The sequence below is a fragment of the Curcuma longa genome, chromosome 4 (genome assembly GCF_044706935.1).
Source record: "Curcuma longa cultivar G26 ecotype Majalengka, Jawa Barat chromosome 4, ITB_CL_G26_1.1, whole genome shotgun sequence".
NCBI classification, from domain to species: domain Eukaryota; kingdom Viridiplantae; phylum Streptophyta; class Magnoliopsida; order Zingiberales; family Zingiberaceae; genus Curcuma; species Curcuma longa.
The window spans coordinates 20,988,026-21,008,300 of record NC_133864.1 but is presented as its reverse complement, the minus strand read 5'-3'; the positions used below and the strand labels follow the sequence as shown (position 1 = coordinate 21,008,300).

General features: G+C 44.2%; 1 protein-coding gene across 1 annotated transcript; it reads right to left on the bottom strand.

Moving 5' to 3' along the window:
• Window positions 1-223: 223 nt before the first annotated feature.
• LOC141826150 (uncharacterized) lies at window positions 224-1,090 on the bottom strand. The gene has a single exon (XM_074713398.1). The coding sequence runs from the start codon at window positions 1,088-1,090 to the stop codon at window positions 224-226; it is 867 nt and encodes a 288-aa protein (XP_074569499.1).
• Window positions 1,091-20,275: the final 19,185 nt, after the last annotated feature.

Genomic DNA, 20,275 nt, shown 5'->3' with positions numbered 1-20,275 from the left:
CTGAAATTTCAAATATATTTTTTTCACCTTCTACCTTCTCAGAATTAAACCTCGACCTCGCAAATTGGCAACTGCGACCGTCATTATTATTCACCTCCTCGAGACCTGCGCTTTTGGAAAACCGAACCGTTATTCCAGAAACAGTGAAAATGGGTAAAGGAAGCCAGAACCAGAAAGTGACGCCACGCGCACGTGCGACGTCGTTGTGACGCACCTGCGCAGCTCAGGCTGTCATCAAGGGGCGGTGACTCCACCACGTCGGTACTCCGTTACCGCTCACCACATCCTGACACCTCCACTCCTCGCCGGTCCTTGTCGTCGGAACCACCTTCGCTGCCTGTGATCTTACATCTGCCTCCAGCTTTTCGATCGTCTTCTCCGTTGGAGTTTGTTCTTCTTCGATGTTATCGCCTTCTTCTTGATCTTCTCGTTCGGTCACCACCTTTACGATTTCTGGTGCTTCGGTTCGCCCTTCATCGACCAGTTCGCCGCCGTCGAAGTTATTCTCCTCGCCTTTGGATAGGATTATGAGATTCAGCCGGAGGCGTCCGCCCTCGCGGGTGGCGCGGAGGACCTCCAACGGCCGCTCGACCAACACCTCTGTCATCCGGATCCGCCCACCTTCCCTCGTCGCTCTTAAAAACCAGGTACTCCCTTCAGCCAGCCAAGGAAGCGGCGGCGGGATCGGGGGACGCGGCCGTGGCTCCTTCCTCGCGTCCTTCAACCCGCGCCATGGTAGAGTGCCGCTCCTCGACTCCGACGCCTCCACCTCCTCCTCTTCCACTTCCATCCTCCTGTCGCCGCTCTCCGATCCAAGATCTTCAGTGCACATACGCAGCCCCTCGGCGTAGACGAGGTCGTGGAGGCCGCGGGAGCCTGCGTCCACCCTCTCCCGCGGAGGCTTCCGGACGGCGGAGCGCAAGAGCACATTCGGCGGATGCGAAAGATGGCCAACGAGGACATGGAGCCCATCGCGATTCTCGTGGGGAACACGCCGGCATCGGCGAGGATCATTGCGCTGGCTATCGTCGACGTTGATTTCGGAGAGCCCTAGAAAAGCAAGCGCCGCCCTAGCACACGAACTCAGCATCGCTTTCTATGCCCCTTTCTTGTTTCCTTATAACGCCATTACTTTACTTGCTCTCATCTTTTTTCCCTTGCGGAAAACGGAAACGTAGGCAGAGAGAGCCAGTGGTAGGGCAATAGTGATGGGAAAAAGGTGGGCGCGATTATAAGAAGCTGGATGGATCCAGATAATTTAAAAATCTTCCTAATATACAAAGCAGCTTAACATACCCGCATTATGTGAACACGGGAAGTTACCGATTGTGGTTGGGACATGTTAGGTGGGTCCACGGTTGAGGGTTAGAATTCAAGCAATCGCAGGGAAGGTGGGGTTTGGTATGGAAGTGAGTTTCGAGGGGACCAGGATGGAAGCATGGGTGGGCGAGCGTTACGGCGACGTGTTTCGGTTTCGCTTTTAGCAAATTCTAATTATGGTAGTTAATAGATTAATACTGGGGAAGCATGCCAGCAGGAATCGGGATGGCGTCAGCATTGATTGGACGATTGATTAGACACGAAAAGGTTCCAATTTTGGATAGGTGAGTTTGATGTTCGGGTGGGAATATGGCTCGGAGATCGTGGGTTGCATCGAGCAAACTAGAACTAGTTTGAGAGAGAAAAAAAACTACTAACCGCGAGTGTAAGTTTCAGCAAGATCTCATTCCAGGTACCTAAATTTTAAATTTTCAAAAATACATATCACTTTTCCGTAATACTCCTTCCTTTTCTTACGTTTAAAATTTTTGTTTAAAATTTTCAAATTCAATAGACTCGTAGATTGACCCACCTAATTCATAATTTAAATTTAAAAAAAAATTATTTTTTGATAGACTTGTAAACTGACCCGTCTAGCTCACAACCCACCTTGTGTTATCTTAGATTGGAAATTTCTTAACCCATTGGGATAGTTGGCTAGCCCATCCCATCCCATCCCACCCCCACCTTGCAGTGTAGTCAAGATTTTCAATTAGGATAGGCGAATTTAATAAAATTAAAAAAAATACAATACAAAATCAAATTATTCAACTCTAAAAATTTAAAATATATATATAAGTTAAAATTTTTTAAAAATGTCAAACATGAGTGTAGGTCAATTTCATTATCCAAAAGTCTAAATTTTAAATTTAAAAAATTAAAAATAAATTTAAATTCAAAAATTTCGATGTTAGCCCTTAGTTTTAATTGAAATAATAATCCGTTGATTCCAAAATTTATCTATGACTCAAAGTTGAAGAATCATTTGTAATCTCACTTCTTCATAATATTTAGCATTTTTACATATAAGACCTCCATTCCGATCTAAATAACCATCCTAACTAGCAACCTAATAAAATAAAGTTTATACTTTACAATTCTCCTTCAATTAATGAAACATAAAAGAAGAAAAAAATAACTTACTCCTCTTGTTGTTGTTGTTGTTGGACAAAGGGGGCAAATGACTACTTGTAAAGGGTTGCTCGTCAGAATAATAAAAGGAAGACCATTGCTTTTGAAAAAATAGAGAAGAGAAGAGAAGATAGGGAGGAAGAAGCAAAAGAGGAGAGTTTTATCTTCTTCGTTAACAACCTCAACGAACTTCAGTGAGCTCAGTAATCACACAAAGAGAGCATGGCAAGGTAAAATAGGGTTATTCTTGCATGGCAAGGTAAAATAGGGTTATTCTTGCAGTGCAAAACATGAGAAGAAAGAAGATGTGAAGACTACTCTTGTTGTTGGAAGAAGGCAGCAATTGATGTTGCACACCCTAATTCATTTTAAACCGACCGAACTCGTTTAAACTTTAAATTTGGTACGGTCATAACTTAGCCAAATCAACTCCAAATTAATCATAATTTGAACCAATGCAATCCTTATATTCGTGCCTACCCGTTGGATTTAGTTCATACTTGATCTGATTTTAATTTATCATCCTCACTTCATATTCTATGATTTAATTTTTATTTTTAAAATTCAATACTTAACATTCTAAATCATGATATTTTCTCATAAAATTAGTACTAGTGGATAGTTTATGTCAAGAGTTTTCCAAATATGTGATCAATTTTTAATTTTCTAATGATGAGGTAGTGAATTGGTTGGTCAAAGTAACAGTGAAGATTTGATATGAATTTTTTTTAAAAAAATCAAGGAGGTGATCACACCCCCTGGTCCTCACTTAGCTATGCCATTGGCCTTACCCCCATTAGATGATAAGTTTTTGATAGGTCGGCCTATTTGACGTACTAGTTTCTAAGCTTCATTTCTGTTAAATGTCAATTTTTCAAATAAATAATTCATCCTTGATAGTAAAACCCTAGTCTTTATTTGTGTACATTAAGGATAGATCCATAAGTTAGAGGTGAACTGAGCTTTGGGTGTGGAAGGGGTGAGTTAAGCACCAAATCAAAATGAACAAAGAGAAAAAGAAAGAAAGAACACGTCAATTCTCCTTGGTGTCAAGTTGTAAGTTATAAAATACTATGTAATTTTTTTTTGAACCGGAGTAGAGACCAGGACAGTCTTATCTTAGATCCATCTCTGTGTAACACCAACTTCTACACCAAGACATTGGTTTATCACTACCATATCTCAAGATCACACTTCAACACTCAATCATCTAATCAGGTACATTATAATAATAATGATTAGTGTGTTTTTTTATATTGCCATAATGTCAGTAGAGTTCAAATGCCGAGGTATTTAACCTTAAAAACTTAGTGATCTAAAACTTATTAAAATTTAGTGCTCTAGAATGCCATAAAAATTCATCTATTATATCAGTTTAGAAACTTTGAAACCATTAAAATGTTTTGTCCATAACACCTTGACGATGTGAAACTATTCAAAATGATCATCTACATCAACAAGTTCAAAACACCTTCATAAATCTATCTATGATCTCTCTTGTTCAATTTGGGGGATTTTATTCAAAAGGTGTTTTGGACACGGGATTGAAATTTTCAAAAACGGTCATCTAAGAACACCTTAGAGGGTAGAATATCATCTACAAACAATAAGGTATTTTTGTTCATTAAGGCATTTTATCTAAAGTAGATTAATAAGTTAAAACAATCTAAAAAATTATTTGAGTCCATGAGCAAATATAAAGTAATTTGATGTCGTCAATCTATTAATTTTCTCAAATCACTAATTTGGAGAAATTTTTTTTCTATTAAAGTTTTTTTATCCAAAATACTTTGATGAGATAGAACTCTCTAAAATGGTCATCTAAAGTCAATTTAAATCTAGAATATCTTCTACAATCTATTTTTGATCTCAAACAACCAATTTAGATAGTTTTTTTTCTCTCATCAAGGTGGGTTAAAATGTTGGATTTAATTTCTTAATTATGGGCTTAATTGTAATTTGTATATGCAGATACGAACCGAACTCATTTAAGTGATCTAATTAAAGTTTATCGGATTTCGGATTATTGATGTGGATTAAAATATGTAGAATCCGTTAGTCCGTTCCGATATTATTATGGATTAAATTTATTAAATTTATTAATCTATTTTGGTATTATCGGATAGGGATTAAATATATAGAATAAGTTAATCTGTTCCGTTATTATCTATGGGCTGATAACGGTTCAGATCTCTATATAAGAGTTTGGCCCCCGAGGGTTTAGGGAATCATGTGACATCGCCTTCGTTCTCCATTGACGAAGGTTTTACGGCGCCGTCATCCTAAATCCCTTGGAAGACCTCCCTTTCGCTTCCGCTTTGTTTTCTTCCACAGGGATCAAGCAGAACGAGTTGCAGGACAAGGATAATGGCCCTACAAACAGGTTCCTTGTCATTATGTTTTTATTTTACATATTAAACCATGAAATTGATAGAAATTAGATCATTAATCTTGTATTTCCTATTTGAAGTTCTAATTTAGTTTATAGAACTCATGCGGCTTAGGATTTACAAGTTCCATTATAAAATTCTCAAAATGGTCCTCTGAGACCACTACTGAGTTATTTGAGGACATTTGCAATTCATTCAATCTCATAAAACCAATATGGAAACCTTTTACCTATTAAAGTGTTTTTGTTTAAAACCCTTTGATGGGCTGTGATTGTCTAAAATGGTCTTTCAAAGCCAACAACGAGTTTAGAATATCTTCACAAAGTTTTCTATGGTCTTAGATGGTCGTCGATCTAAAGGATTTTAATTTTTACTTATCAAGATAATTTATCTAAAATACCTTAATGGGATGAAATTATCTGAAATGGTCGTTTGAGGCCACGAGTAAGTCTATAGTACCACATGGAATTAATCTATTCATGGTTATTATATGGCCAATTTGATTTGTTTTTTACTTATTGTTACGGTCGTAAGGATACGGAGGCGGATCGAGTCGTGAGTGACGCCCGAACCAAGTCAACAACCCGTAAGCATGCGACCGAGGCCCCGTAGCCCGAATCCGAATCCCTGGGTAACTCCCCGGATAGGCCCGATCCGAGTCCGAAAGACCGGTTCGTCATCAAAGGATTCGGAGGACATTATTGGGTCGACCCCTCACCAGCCCGATGGACGACATCGCCGAGTCGACTCCTCGCCATGCCGCTGGTCAGCGTCTTCGAGTCACCCGAGCCGATTCCAGCACAAGCTGCCCCCGTACTCCATCGACCACTCCTCCGTCTGTATTGTAGTCTGACATTTCTCTGCCAGGTATGGCGATCCGCCGCTCGAAGTACACCCCTGTCCCGGAAAGTACCGTCGCCTGTCCTCTGCCATCCTCGCGTCACTCCCCTACCCGTACGGACCTCATCACAGGGGTAATTCCCACCTTACTCTCTCTGTAGTACGGTATTCCTCTCAGATATATAAGGAGAACCCCCCAGCGGGGGGAAGGTATGCAATCTCAATCTCTTGCCTAATCCGTTTTCGTCTCCCTCCTTCCTCTCAACACTGACTTAGGCATCGGAGTGGTCGCGCCGGTCATCCCGGCCTTCCTTCTCACGGTGTCTGTGTTTTCAGGTTTCCGGTGAGCTTCCGCGCCCCTCCATCCGCCTTCATCCCGGAGTGCTGTTGAGGCAAGGTCGCGCATCCAAAAGTCGATCTTGACGGGAACATATTTTGGCACCGTCTGTGGGAAAGTAGTAAGTCCCGGATCAAGACGTGCCCATGGGTGAACCACCACAGCCTCAGCTCATCACTCTGACGTTGGAAGAGCTTGACCGAAGAGTAGCGGCGGCGGTCCTAGCCATCACCCGAAGCCAACATGAAGCCGCAGCTCAGCCTTCGCGGATGCACGCTCGTGTCGAGGAGGTTCCCCCGGCAATCACTCGGCAACAACAGACCCCGACAGAAGCCCCGCAAGCTCCCTCCCTGAGGCCTTTGCCGGAAGCTGATTACTATGACGCCTCCATGGAGTCAGCTGCAGAACAGACTCCGATCAGAGAACCCGCTCGAGGAAAAGGATCCGAGACGGTAGAAGGAAGAGGACTAGAAAACTCTCCCTTCGTGCGCCGAATCCTTGACGAGGAATTGCCTCGGCACTTTAGAACGCCTCAATTCTCCGACTACACTGGGAACACCGATCCGGAGGACCACCTGGGCCGATTCGAGAACGCCGCCCTGCTACACCAATACACAGACGCCATCAAGTGTCGGGTCTTCTTGACCACCTTAGCCGGATCAGCACTTAGATGGTTCAATCGGCTGCCACCATCTTCCATCCGGTCCTTCGCCGATTTCAAAGGAGCTTTCTTGCGGCACTTCGCCACCAGCAAGGCTTACCGTAAGACAATCATGGACCTTTTCTCCACAAAGCAAAAAGCCCGGGAATCTCTAAAGGACTTTGTACACCGATTCAATCAAGTGGCACAAGAGGTGCCCAATGCATCTTCAGAAGTACTCGTGAGCGCCTTCTCCCAAGGTTTGACGGAGGGGGACTTCTTTCGATCGATAGTCAAAAGGCCTCCCGAAAACTTCGACGTTCTGCTCGGTCGCGCCGACAAATACATCCACGTGGAAGAAGCTCAGTCCGCATAGCGCCGAGAAACCAACCCCGTCCACAGCAATTCCTCTCATCGGCATGCTCCTCCTGCCCCCCGAGCCGATTGGAAGCCGGCACCCCAGCTACTGGCCAGGTCCGATTCGGATCACCTCTCGGCGCCCGTCAAACCAAGCCATCGGACTATCCACGAGGTGGCTAATCAACCCAGTCCCCCTGCCGAAACCTCACGGTGGGTTCTCCGATTTTGCGCATACCATCAGTCTCGGAGCCACGCCACCAGTGAATGTCATCAATACGCCCGAGAGCTAAGCTTGGCTGCTGATCAGCGGGGCGGAGATCCCCCACCCCGAAGCAGAGGCGGTCCGCCGCTGAGCAGGCTGGTTCCGGGGCACGACCCCCTTCGCCTCGAACCGCTCATCCCCGAGACCGCTCTCCAAGGCGAGCAGAACCTGCTCCTCGGGCCGAGGCTCCCAGAGAACCAAGGCCCCATCGCCACGAGAACATCCCCGACAACAATCATGACAACGCTCCCCGAGGCATCATCCTCATGATCACAGGGGGGGGGGGGGGGGGCGACCGACGGTGACTCTCATCGGGCTAGAAAGGCCCATAGCCGACAACTGGAGGTCTGCGGTGTCGGCAGAGGCCGGCAGGAAGAGGGCCCGATCTTTGGATTCGGACCCCAAGACTTAGAAGGAGTGGAAATCCCGCATGACGACGCCTTAGTCGTGCACGCTACCATTGCTAACTACAACATCGCCCGCGTCTTCGTCGACACGGGCAGCTCGGTAAACATCATCTTTACAAAAGCTTTTGCGCAAATACAGATTGACAAGACCGACTTGGTACCTATGGCCACATCCCTGTTCGGATTCACGGGGAATGAAGTGCGGCCGCTCGGGCAGATCACCCTAACAATCTCGCTAGGAGAGGAACCCTTGAAGAGGACTCGGCGCGTCCCCTTTATAATAGTGGACGCGCCATCCACTTACAATGTCATCTTGGGGAGGCCGACCCTCAGCACAATTCTCAGCGGTGGTTTCTACTTACCACCAGAAAATGAAATTCCCTGTCGGAGATCAAGTCGGGGAGGCCCGAGGAGACCAGCTAGCCTCCCGGAAATGTTACGTGGACATGGTCAGAACCGAAGCCAAGAAGAATCGGAAGATACAAGGCGGCAAAATCCACTCAGTGCAGGAAGCTCCTTCTATCACAAGCCTGGAAGAAAAAGAAGCCTTGTAGGTTTGTCCGGACCGACCCGAGACCGCCGTACATATAGCAGCGGACCTACCGCCCGAGCTGAAAGAAAGTCTCGGGGCATGTCTCCTCTGGAACCAGGACGTATTCGCATGGAGCACTGAGGATCTCACCGGCGTCTCCCCCTCTGTCGCGGTCCATCGGCTCAATGTTCTGCCCAACATTCGGCCCGTCAAGCAAAGGAGAAGGCACTTCGGCCCCGAGCAGAATAAGGTCATCCGGGAGGAGGTGTAGAAGCTCTTGAGAGCGGGACACATCAAGGAGGTGCATTTCCCGACATGGCTGTCCAATGTAGTGCTCGTGCCGAAGCCGAACAACAAATGGCGGGTGTGCGTCGACTTCCGGGATCTCAACAAAGCCTGCCCCAAAGACTGTTACCCGCTGCCGAGGATAGATCAACTGGTGGATTCCACGGCCGGTTTTGAATACATATGTATGTTAGATGCCTATCAAGGTTATCATCAGATTCCCCTCGATGTAACCGATCAGGACAAGGTTAGCTTTATAACAGCCGACGACACCTTTTGTTACACCGTGATGCCATTCAGATTGAAGAATACAGGGGCTACCTATCAACACCTGATGGATCGGGTGTTCCAACAACAACAAGGGAGGAATATCGAAGTCTATGTCGATGACATCCTGATCAAAACAACTCGGGCTGACTCTCTCATAGTCGATATTGACGAGACTCGTGGTACTCTGCGACAATACGGGCTCAAGCTGAATCCGGCCAAGTGCCTCTTCGGTGTCCGAGCAGGGCGCTTTCTTGGTTACATAGTGACCGAAAGGGGAATCGAGGCTAACCCGAAAAAAATACAAGCCTTAGCGCAAATGGTCCCTCCCCGAAACTTAAGAGAAGCCCAGAAGCTGGTCGGTCGTATAATAGCCTTGTCCCGATTCATCTCTCATTCGGTGGGGCAGAGCCTTCCTTTCTTCAAAATTCTTAGAAAGGCTCAGAGGTTCCAGTGGAACGCCGAATGCGACCGAGCCTTTGAAGAACAGAAGGCCTACCTGACTCAGCTCCCCCGATTGGCAAAAGCGCTCCCGGGTGAACCACTCTTGATGTATCTCTCCACCACCGACTCGGCAGCCAGTTCAGTGTTAGTAAAGAATGACGGACAGTGCCAGCAACCGGTATACTTCTTCAGTCATCTGTTGAAAGGAGCTGAGACCCGATACACCAGCTTGGAAAAGCTGGCCTGGACTGTAATCCTATCGACTCGGCGGCTTCGGCCATATTTCCTCTCTCACCCGGTGACTGTCTTGACAAACAGCAACTTGGGGAGAGTGCTCACTCAACCCGAGTTCTCAAGACGCCTAGTGAAGTGGACGATGGAGCTCAGTCAATATGAAATTCAATACCAACCCCGCGTGGTGATCAAAGCTCAAGCATTGGCGGATTTCCTCGCCGAGGTGCACTAAGGCGAATCCGAGGAGGAGTGGAAAGCCTATGTTGACGGGTCCTCCAACAAGAAAGGAAGCGGAGTCGGAGTGCTCTTGGTCTCCCCCTAGGGAGAAGAAGTCCGACTCTCGGTGCGATTAAGTTTCAAGGCTTCAAACAATGAGGCCGAGTACGAAGCAGTCCTCATGGGCCTGCAGGCGGCTAGAAGGATGGGAGCAACCCGGGTGCAGCTCCTTTCGGACTCTCAACTGATATCTCAGCAAGTCGAGGGAAGCTATGGGATCAAGAATGATAGGCTTCGCCGGTACGCCGAGGCCTTCGCCAAATTGAAAACGGAGTTCAAGGAGGTCAAGCTCCTTAAGATTCCACGGACCGAGAACGGCGAGGCGGACGAATTAGCTAGGCTGGCGAGTTCGGTCACCGAATGGACGGATGAAGGGCCGATTACACAAGTAGCCTGGATAGCGCAGATCGATCAGCCATCCGGGACGGCCGATCCGAGTGATTGGAGGAATCTGATACTTGCTTTCCTCCGAGCTGGCGAATTACCCGCGAACCCCGAACAAGCCCGCCTCCTCAAAAGAAGAGCCCCCTGATTTACCCTGATCGGGGATCAATTGTATCGTCGAGCTTTCTCTCGGCCGTTGCTTAAATGTCTCAGTCTCGAGGACGCCGAATACGTGCTGAGGGAAGCCCACCAAGGATGTTGCAGCAATCACGCGGGAGGCCGATCTTTGGCCCGGAAGGTCCTCCTAGCCGGATACTTTTGGCCAACTCTTCAAGCGGATGCGGCGAAGCTGATGTCAACCTGCCTCCATGACAACCCTAAATTGCTAATGTGTCACGAGTAGGGTTGCAAATTGATTTAAAATTTATCGAAAACCCACGATAAATACAAGCAAGCAAGTATAGGGCCTCGAGTCGTATTTTTCCAAGGTTAGTAGAAAAGTTGTTTAATTTGAGCTTATCGTGTCGTGTTTTTTGGTTTTCCGAATAAAAATGGGGTTTTGGTGTTTTTAAGTGAAATGTAAACGAAACTGAGCAAATAAATCAAAAATACAGTTCTAGTCTAAAAATGAAACCTAAAGCAATCTAACTCTAGCACAAGCTAAGTGAACTCAACAATTTGATGGCAAGAGTGAATAATCAAATATTTGACGATGCAAAACAATGCAACAAAACGATTCCATGTTTATTAAAACCAACCCTCTAAATCCTAAAATGCAATAAAAATGCTTAAACTAGTTTATCCTAATCAATAACTAATGGCACGGTCCAGTAACTTCAAATTCACACAACCAAAACTTAAACTATTCTAAAACAACTAACTACTCAAATTCAATTTAACCAACATCAAGGATGAAAACTAAACTACAAACCCTAACCTACTGATACTCTGTGAGAAAGTTGGCACGGAACAGTGCTCGGCACTGCACAGTGAATTCAGAAACAAGCTGTCATTACCATTGAATGTTAGCAACAACTATGAATCAGAACTAATTCAAATCATCAAGTTTAGCTATAAATTTAATGATTCAAACAAACAATTCAAGTTCACAAAAAAGTTCAAAATCAACTTTCAGAAATGAAATATGCAGAAAGACCGAAATGAAATATGCAGTAAGTTCACAAGAGCAGTAACGCATTCAACCCATCCCTTTTCCAATTTCTTCTCCATAGCTTGGTGTCAAACAAGCTGTTGAATCCAATTGGAGTCTTCCACGCGGTCTTCGGATGGTGTGCTAGCTGCCCGACGCCTGAAAACCCTGGAAAAACCCTCTCCGGAGCTGATAGACCCGTGCACGCGCCAATTTCGAGCTGGACAACCGGAGTTTCGTCTTCACTTGTCTCGGCCACTCTTCAAATGATTTAGGATTGCTACACGAACCTCCGAGAACCCCCCAGAGAAGCGCGACTTCGGATTGAGCTGAGAATGGCCGAAATTCACAAAAACAGGGCTTGATGCCGCCGGCGAAACCTTCGCCGTCGCGCCTCCTCCGGCCGCCGGAATATACCCAATCAACCGGTTTTAGATTCCTCAGGGAACAAGGATTGCAACGGAATTGGTTTGGGTGGAAATGGGCTCGCCGTTACACGTACGTCGCGCAGCAGGGTCTTCTGCGGGGACGACGATGAACAGTAGCGGCGGGACGAAGCACAGTAGCGGCGCCCTGTTCCTCGATTAAAATCTGTTTATATAGTTTTCGATTGATTAATCAATGCATCCTGGCCGTCCATTCTGAATTTGATGATCTGGACTTGATCTAGGGCTTTAGGGCAGCTTAGGACTTCTAAAAATTTGAGAGATCTTGATCGGGCTCGATCTAGGTCATGTCTTCCATGTTGGCTTGATCAATTTGGGCAGATTAGCTCGATTTGATTGCGATTGAACTCGAATTTGATCCGATTTGAGCCCTAAAAATCAAATAACGCAATTAATGTAAAATTTGTCATTAAATCACAGAAATTTTAATCAAACCTTCAATTATACCACATGACACAAATATAATCAAATTAATTCATTTAACAATTATTTTCATGTAAAAATCTAGAATTGAATTGATTAAAAAATACATAAAAACCTTGACTCATCACTCCACTGCCAAAAATACCAACCATTCCAGAGACACTCGACGGAGCAGTTGAAGACAGCCACTACCTCGTGCCCATTCGACCAATGGGGGATGGATATAGTCGGGCCCTTCCCGACAGGGTCCCAGCAGAAGAAATTTTTACTGGTGGCGGTGGATTACTTCTCCAAATGGGTGGAAGTTGAGGCCTTGGCCCGAATCACTGAAGACGCAGTGCTCAAGTTTCTGTGGAAGAACATCGTGTGTCGATATGGCATTCCCTGTCGCCTCATCTCAGATAATGGGCGACAGTTTCAAGGCAGAAAGATCCAAGAATGGTGCAAAGGACTTGACATCCAGCAAGCCTTTACCTCGGTGGCCTACCCTCAGAGCAATGGGCAAACCGAGGTCATCAATCGGGAGATAGTGCGGGGACTAAAGACTAAGTTAAATCACGAAGGAGGAAGTTGGGTTGAGGAGCTGCCCTGTATCCTCTGGGCGTACCGCACCACTCCAAAAGAAAGCACCGGTATGACACCTTTCCACTTAGTGTACGGCGGAGAAGCTGTGGTGCCCATGGAGGTGGGCGTCGAGTCGGATCGGCGGCAATATTATGACACCGACAACGACGACCGAAGATTCATGGAGCTGGACCTCGTTTCTGAAGCCCGAGACCGAGCAGCCACTCGGTTGACCGCCTACCGACAACGCATGTGCAGTACTTACAAACGGCGAGTCATTCCTCGGACTTTTCAAGTTGGAGACTTGGTTTGGAAGAAAGTCAAACCCGTGGGAGACGTCGGCAAACTCGAACCACCATGGGAAGGTCCGTACCGAATCGTCAAGAAAACGAGTTCCGACGCCTACTATCTAGCGGACCCTACAGGGAAAGACTTGACGCGGCCATGGAGCGCGACTCACTTACAACCTTATCGGACTTAGGAAGCTCCCGGAAGTTCTTTTCTTGCGCTCCCTTGTACTTTCTATTGTAAACATGCCCGATAATGAAACGACTTTTTCAGGCATCACTCGTCTCCTGTCGAGCGAGCTGCGACTCCCTCCTATCAGGTCTCGGACCTGCTCCTTCAGCAATTGCCCTTCTCATGGTCCAATCTCTCCCGGCTCGGACATAGGCGGGATCGAGCTATCAGGTCTCGGACCTGCTCCTTCAGCAATCGCCCTTCCAACGTCCAATCTCCCCCGGCTCAGACATAGGCGAGATCGAGCTATCAGGTCTCAGACCTGCTCCTTCAGCAATCGCCCTTCCAGGGTCCAATCTCTCCCGGCTCGGACATAGGCGGGATCGAGCTATCAGGTCTCGGACCTGCTCCTTCAGCAATCGCCCTTCTCAGGGTCAACCTCTCCCGACTTGGACACAGTTGGGATCGAGCCATCAGGTCTCGGACCTGCTCCTTCAGCAATCGCCCTTCTCAGGGCCCTATCTATCCCGGCTCGGGCATAGTCGAGATCAACCAATCGGAGCTTGGATCTTCCTCCAGGCAACACCCTCCTTAGAGCTCCAACTCATCCGGCTCGGGGTAGCCAGGATTCAATTCCCAGTCTTGACTTATCCCCTGAGAACAACTTCGATGCCGAGATTGAGAACTAAGTAACGATAAACTACAAGGTAAGGGACTTTCATTCAACTTCAAAATGGGAGGAGTACAAAAAAGGAGTTACAAAAAAGGAGTTACTATCCCTCAGCCTCTCCTCTCCGACTCGGGCAGCGCCGACCAGACCTTATTGATATCCAGGAACTCCAGAGAAGTACCGGGAGGAAACAATCCCGCCTCATACACTTGCTTCAGCGCCCCGTCATAGCCATGCTCCAGCATTCGGGCGGTCTTCTCCTGGAACTGGTCGAAGTATTCCTGAGACGCCAGCCAGGCTTCCTGGGCCGCTTGCACACGCCCGGGCTCCCCCTCTTTATAGGCGGCGAACTCAGCCTCCAATGTTTTCTTCTCTTCCGCCAAGTCCTCCGCCCGCTTCTGTTAGTGAGAGCCCGTAAAGCAATCTAAACCTATCATCAAGATCATGAAACATACGATTAAAACATTAAATGCAAACAAAACAACTTAGCTAGCAATGCAATCCCTACTCAACTTACCCCACTCTAACAAACCGATTAATTGAAGTAGCATGGCACGGAATAGTAATGGCACCGAACAGTAACGTGAAGGAAGCTTCAGTGGCACGGAACAGTGGAGGTTAAAAAGAGCTAAGCAAATCCTATAGCAAAACTATCATCAAACGACAACTAAAATTTCACTCAACTAGCAGGAATTCAAGCATTGAAGAGAAAATTTAAATCAACGTAAACTGAAGAATCGAATTTCAGAAACAGGAAACTCATAAACATTATCAGAAATGTTCAGTAACAATCCAGCCTCCCTTCTTCCTTGATTCCTCAATTTGGTGTCAACAACTTGTCGAATCCAACAATGTGGTTCGACAATCCATCAGGAGTCTTCATCGTGGTCTTCGGGTGATTTGCTAGCTGCTCGAATCCAGAAAACCCCGAAGAAACCCTCTACGGTGCAAACTTAGCTCGGCAGTAACTCCTTGAAGCTGCAGATCCCGGATTTCTCTCTTCTTCTTGCTCCAATCAATTCGATGACGATTCCGGAGTGCTCGCCGAACCTCAGAGAACCCCTCGTCCGTTGGCGGCTTCGGATTTCACAGTGGATTGCCGGAACAAACCGAAACAGAGAGGAACGCCGCCGGTAGAACCCCCGCCGTCGTGCGCTCTCCAGCTGCTGGATTTTACCCTACGAACCGGATTTGGACTTCTCGTGGATCAAGGAACGCTATGGAAGAAGTTTGGGTGGAAATGGACTCGCCGTTTGATACGTCGCGCAGCAGGGTCTCGCTGTCGGGGACGAAGATGAACAGTGTCGGGCGGCCGCACTGTTCATTCCCTAAGTTCAGTTTAAATACTCTGATTAATCAACAGATCTGGACCCTTGATTTCAGATTCAACGGTGCAGGCTTGATCTGGGGTTTAGGGCAGCTTAGGGCTTCCAAAAAATTCTGAGATTTTGATCGGGCTCGATCCGAGTCGTGTCCTCCATGTTGGCTTGATCAATTTGGCCAATTTGACTCGATTTGACCGCGGTTGAGCTTAAGTTGGGTCCGGTTCGAGCCCTAAAATCAATAAAAAATCAAATTAATACAAAAATTACCCTTAAATCATGAAAATTATAATCAAGCCTCAGATTATGCAATATATGACAATCAAGATCAATTCGATTCATTTTATAATTTATTTTCATGTTAAAACCCAAAATTGAATCGATTAAAAATGCATAAAACCCTAGCTCATCAGTGCGTTTGGTTCAAGGCTATAATGGTTATCTATAGAAGCTTATCATTGATAACCCCATTTGATTTAGGTAATGATCGATCCCAAGTAATGATACATGTCCGCTACATCAGCAAACGTCAACAAATGAGGGCATGCAACTCAGAATGCAATTACGTCGAATTTATAAGATTTTCCTTGATTCCAAGGGTTAATGAGAATCCAGCTGCATCGGTCGCTGCCATTCCTTTGTGCGGAAGGCTCGGTGTCATCGTCGTTCCTTCTTACTGAAGGCTCGTTGAGGGTTGGCGGTGGCAACGACTCATTGGTCTCATGAACAGGATGATCGGCAAGCGATGTCGGCTAGGCGTAATCGCCATTCCTTCATGCGGAAGGTTCGCCATGGGCCAGAGGCGGCAAACGGTTTGGCGAGGGAACGATTGCGCATGTGAGGGATGATCACGGAGGTTTTTTTTAACTTAGGGTAAAATTTTATTCAATTAAATCAATCAACTCCCTACTCCAATTGAGATAAATTAAATAGATATAATTTAAAATCCAAAAAAATTATCCCAAAAAAATTCTTAAATAATAAAAAATTTTAAAATATTGTCCAAATTTATTTATTTCACCATTAGTAATAATAATAATATTATTATATATTTTATTTTCATTTATATCAAACTTATTAATTATTATATTATTATTCGATATATTACAATATATACATAAATGATCGAGGTGACCGTTAGATTTTAATTTAGAATCTAAAGTAAATACAACGGTAGATCATCGATTTGACGACTAATACAATTCCCTGCACTAAGTTATACACTAAAATCTCCAAAAAAAAATAAATTTTCATTGCATTACTTAAGATTGAACCAAACAACATAGGTTATATTTTATTTCTTATCATCTTGATTACTTAATTACCTGATAATTACTATTATGCATGATAACCTTCAACCAAACACAACATTGAAGTTGCTGTTGTTCATCATTTTGTGCTTCCATATCATCAAACAATTCATCATAAAGAGCAACACCACCACTTGTACCACCATCACACTCTATTTGCATACTTTGGCTATCAATATTCAATATATCATCTATTCCCTTGTATTCCATTCACAAAGTTACCAAGTTTTGTTTGACCACTCAACGAACTCTTGGACCTTGTAAGAGAACTTCCAAATTGTTTGACACCGACTTTGATCATCTAAAGTTTGTTCCTCGGGTCCAAAATATTCCCAATAAATATCAAAGGGTTCATATTATCCCAATTCCTCCAATACTTGTCAAACTTTAGCTTCATTGCACATGCTACATTTTGAAGAGTTGGATCTGAATCATGAATTCTCACTCTCAATCTCAATTTGTAGTGCAATCATTGATTGATAAACCGATTGGGATGTAGGACTTTTTGATGCACTTAGCTCCAAAGTGGCATCATAAAACTTCTTAAGAAAGTGTACAAAAGCCTTTGCGTTCTCCCAATAATCAACGTAACAATTGGAGGCCCCATCCTTTCTTTACTCTTTTCATCTTTTTCACAAAAATAATTCATAAAAGGCAACTATTCTTCAGCCATCCCTTCAAACACCCTTCTATACTTTAATGCAACTTCAAACATTTTATAAGTTGCATTCCACCTTGTTTTGACATCCACAGGTACTGTTAACGTACTAGAAAACTTGGCTAGCATGACAAACTCCTTAAATTTATTCGACCTCGATGGGGAAGAATGAATAAAAACAACTGCATTCTTTATAGCTTTAATTGAAACATTAAACTCCTTCAAATCATCCTTAACAATGAAGTTAAGCATATGATATGCACACCTTGAGTGCAAGTATTTCCCTTCAAACAACAATGAATTTTCACTTTTTATTCTTCTTTTCAAGTAATCAATTGTAGTGTCATTAGAGGAAGCATTGTTGACTACAATTGAAAAGACTTTCTTTTGTCTCCTACGTACTCGCTAAAATAAACCTCAACAATCTTGTCAATTTCTTTCCCTACATGATTAGTGATTTTTATGAAGTTAATTATTCTTGTACGTAACTTCCACTGCACTCACCATCCACAAAGTGAGATGTACTACTATATAAATCTGAATGGGAAGCCCTTATGGATCGGTTATTATCAGCCATTATATAGGAAAAACTTATGTGTGTTGTATAAGATTTGTGTGTGCATTGTTGTGTGTGCATTGTGATGAAATAATGATAATAGTGTGTGCTTGTGATGTACCGTCGCCTGCAAAAATAATTAAAAATAATGATATATGTGTGCATTGTGGTGTCCCGCCGCCTGCAAAAATTAGTTATTATGTACCATAAAAATAGTGTGTGTATTGTGATTAAAAAATTAGTTTTGAAAATATTTAATTAAAATAATAATATTGTGTGTGCATTGTGATGTCCCATCTTCTGATAATGATAATGGTGTGTGTAAAAAAATAATAATTATTATGCAATATTGTTCAATCACATTAAAAAAAATGAATGCTAGATATTATGTCAAATAGGTTTAATATTTCTTTTAAGTAAGAATTATTAAGTTGTATTAAATCTGGTTTTAAAATTAATTAGGTATTTTTAATGAAATATGATAATTATTTTGTACGGGTTAGGTTGATTAAGAAAGATTATTACCTAATTCATCTCACTTGATTCTAAGTGATCAAGCAGTTGATCCTATGAGTACTGTGAGATGACATCTGCACCTCTAACAATGACATTAATGTATTGGAGTCTAAGCTCAAGGTATTGCTCCCCCTGCTCGTTATGTCAGAAAAGAGTACAACATGGGTTACTATTTAGCTGATGGTATATACCCAAAATAAAACAATTCATGATCCACGTGGTACAAAGAATAAGTTGTTTGCATTTTTTTGATTTTATCTTTGTTTATTGTGTGGGTATCTATATTTGATTAACCTTGAGTTAGATTCAGGTTTAACCGTCAATCAATTAAGTTCACATTTCAAAAATCTGTTTCCAAACAGTGGCGAGGCATAGAGACCTTCTTGGTTATCGGAGTAACAACCACATTCTAAGATAAAACTGATTTAGAAAGTTATGACCTTAACCAATTTCTTGATAAACTTTGGTCTAACTAGTCTAGGATGTGGCGAGGTAGCTTCGGCTAGTTCAATCTGGCTAAGTGAACTAAGTAAGGTACTCCTTACCCTACTTGACCACTTAAACCAAATCTCTCTAACGTACTATCATCTCGCCCCACCCTGGTACTAGGTTGTCAAGTATTAATCAAATAGTTAGTCCTTATCTAACCTAAGTTTTCTATTATAGGAAAGTAAAAGCTAAGTTAAACATGTGATCAAACAATTTATTTTGGATCCCCTTGGATCGTGACCCTTGTTGGGTCGGATCAAGTAAATTTGATCCTTAGGGACCCAAAATTAGTTCAGTCTAACTGGATTAACCAACTTGGACTTAACAACACACGCTTGGACTCTAGATCGGTTTCGTGTTTGGGTTCGATGTGTCAATGATATGAATGACTTATGTTTAGCCTTAAACCCAATGCCCGATCGATTGTATCCAGCCTTCTAAGACCCAAGTATCATATCCAAATACTTAGACCCAGAGGTGAATCGTTCAAGCGACCGTCTGAGTTCACTGACTTGGGTCCTTAGTTGAAAGTTTTCTTCCTCGAGTTGGACTCAAGTCGAATCCTCAACTTAGTTGACCTGAGTCGGTGGCTTAGTGTTGACTTTCTCCTTGAGGAGTACTAACTCCTCTTGGAGCGATTCAACTAAGGCGTTGGATCTAGCTAACTTCTTAGTTAAACTAATAATTATTGGAAAGAACCTTTCATTACTTACAACGGGGGTCGAACCTTCTAAACCAGATACAGATCTGTGGCTTTCATCGCTGTCCGAGTCGCTGTCGCTTCGATTAGGTTCATCCCGAGTCGGAAGTGTGAGGAAGCTGGTTGTTGTTGGTTCCTTGTCTGACTCTTCGGAAGACGACTCGTCCCAAGTTGCCTTGAGGGCCTTCTTCCTGGTCTTCCAGTCCTTTCTTTGATTTGGGCAGTCGGCTATGAAATGTCTGTTGGGTTGCAAGGGTGTAAATATAGTCCCACATCTAAAACACATGGAAAAGATCATGGATTTAAAAGGATGGAAGATATCTCCATTGGCATGAGACCTTTTGGGTTAAGCCCAAGAACAAAATCATGAGGGCTTAGGCCCAAAGTGGATGAATATCATGTCATTGTAGAGATATTTTGATTCCATCGATTCTAACAAGTGGTATCAGAGCGAGACCGCTCTTCACTGGACTAATCGTCGGAAGAGCCATGATCCAGATCTAACCATATGAGTTGAACCTTAAATAAAGGAAGTGGGTGCTCTCGTGCCTGAATCAAGAGGACCAGACACCAGACAGAAAGTCCTAGTTGCAGCTAGGCAGGAAGTCCTAGTATGTCGGATGGATCGAGGGGTAAAAAGTCATAGTTGCGGCTAGGCAGGAAGTCCTAGTAGGCCAGATGGACCGAGGGGTAGAAAGTCCTGGTGGGTCGAGGATTCAGACATCAAACGGAGGCTTTTCGTTTGAGGGGAGTCTGTGGTCCTTTGTTTGAGGGGGGGATTGTTGGTTTGCAAGGGTGAAAACATAGTCCTACATCTAAAACACATGGAAAAGATCATAGGTTTAAAAGGATGGAAGATATCTCTATTGGTATGAGGCCTTTTGGGTTGAGCCCAAGAATAAA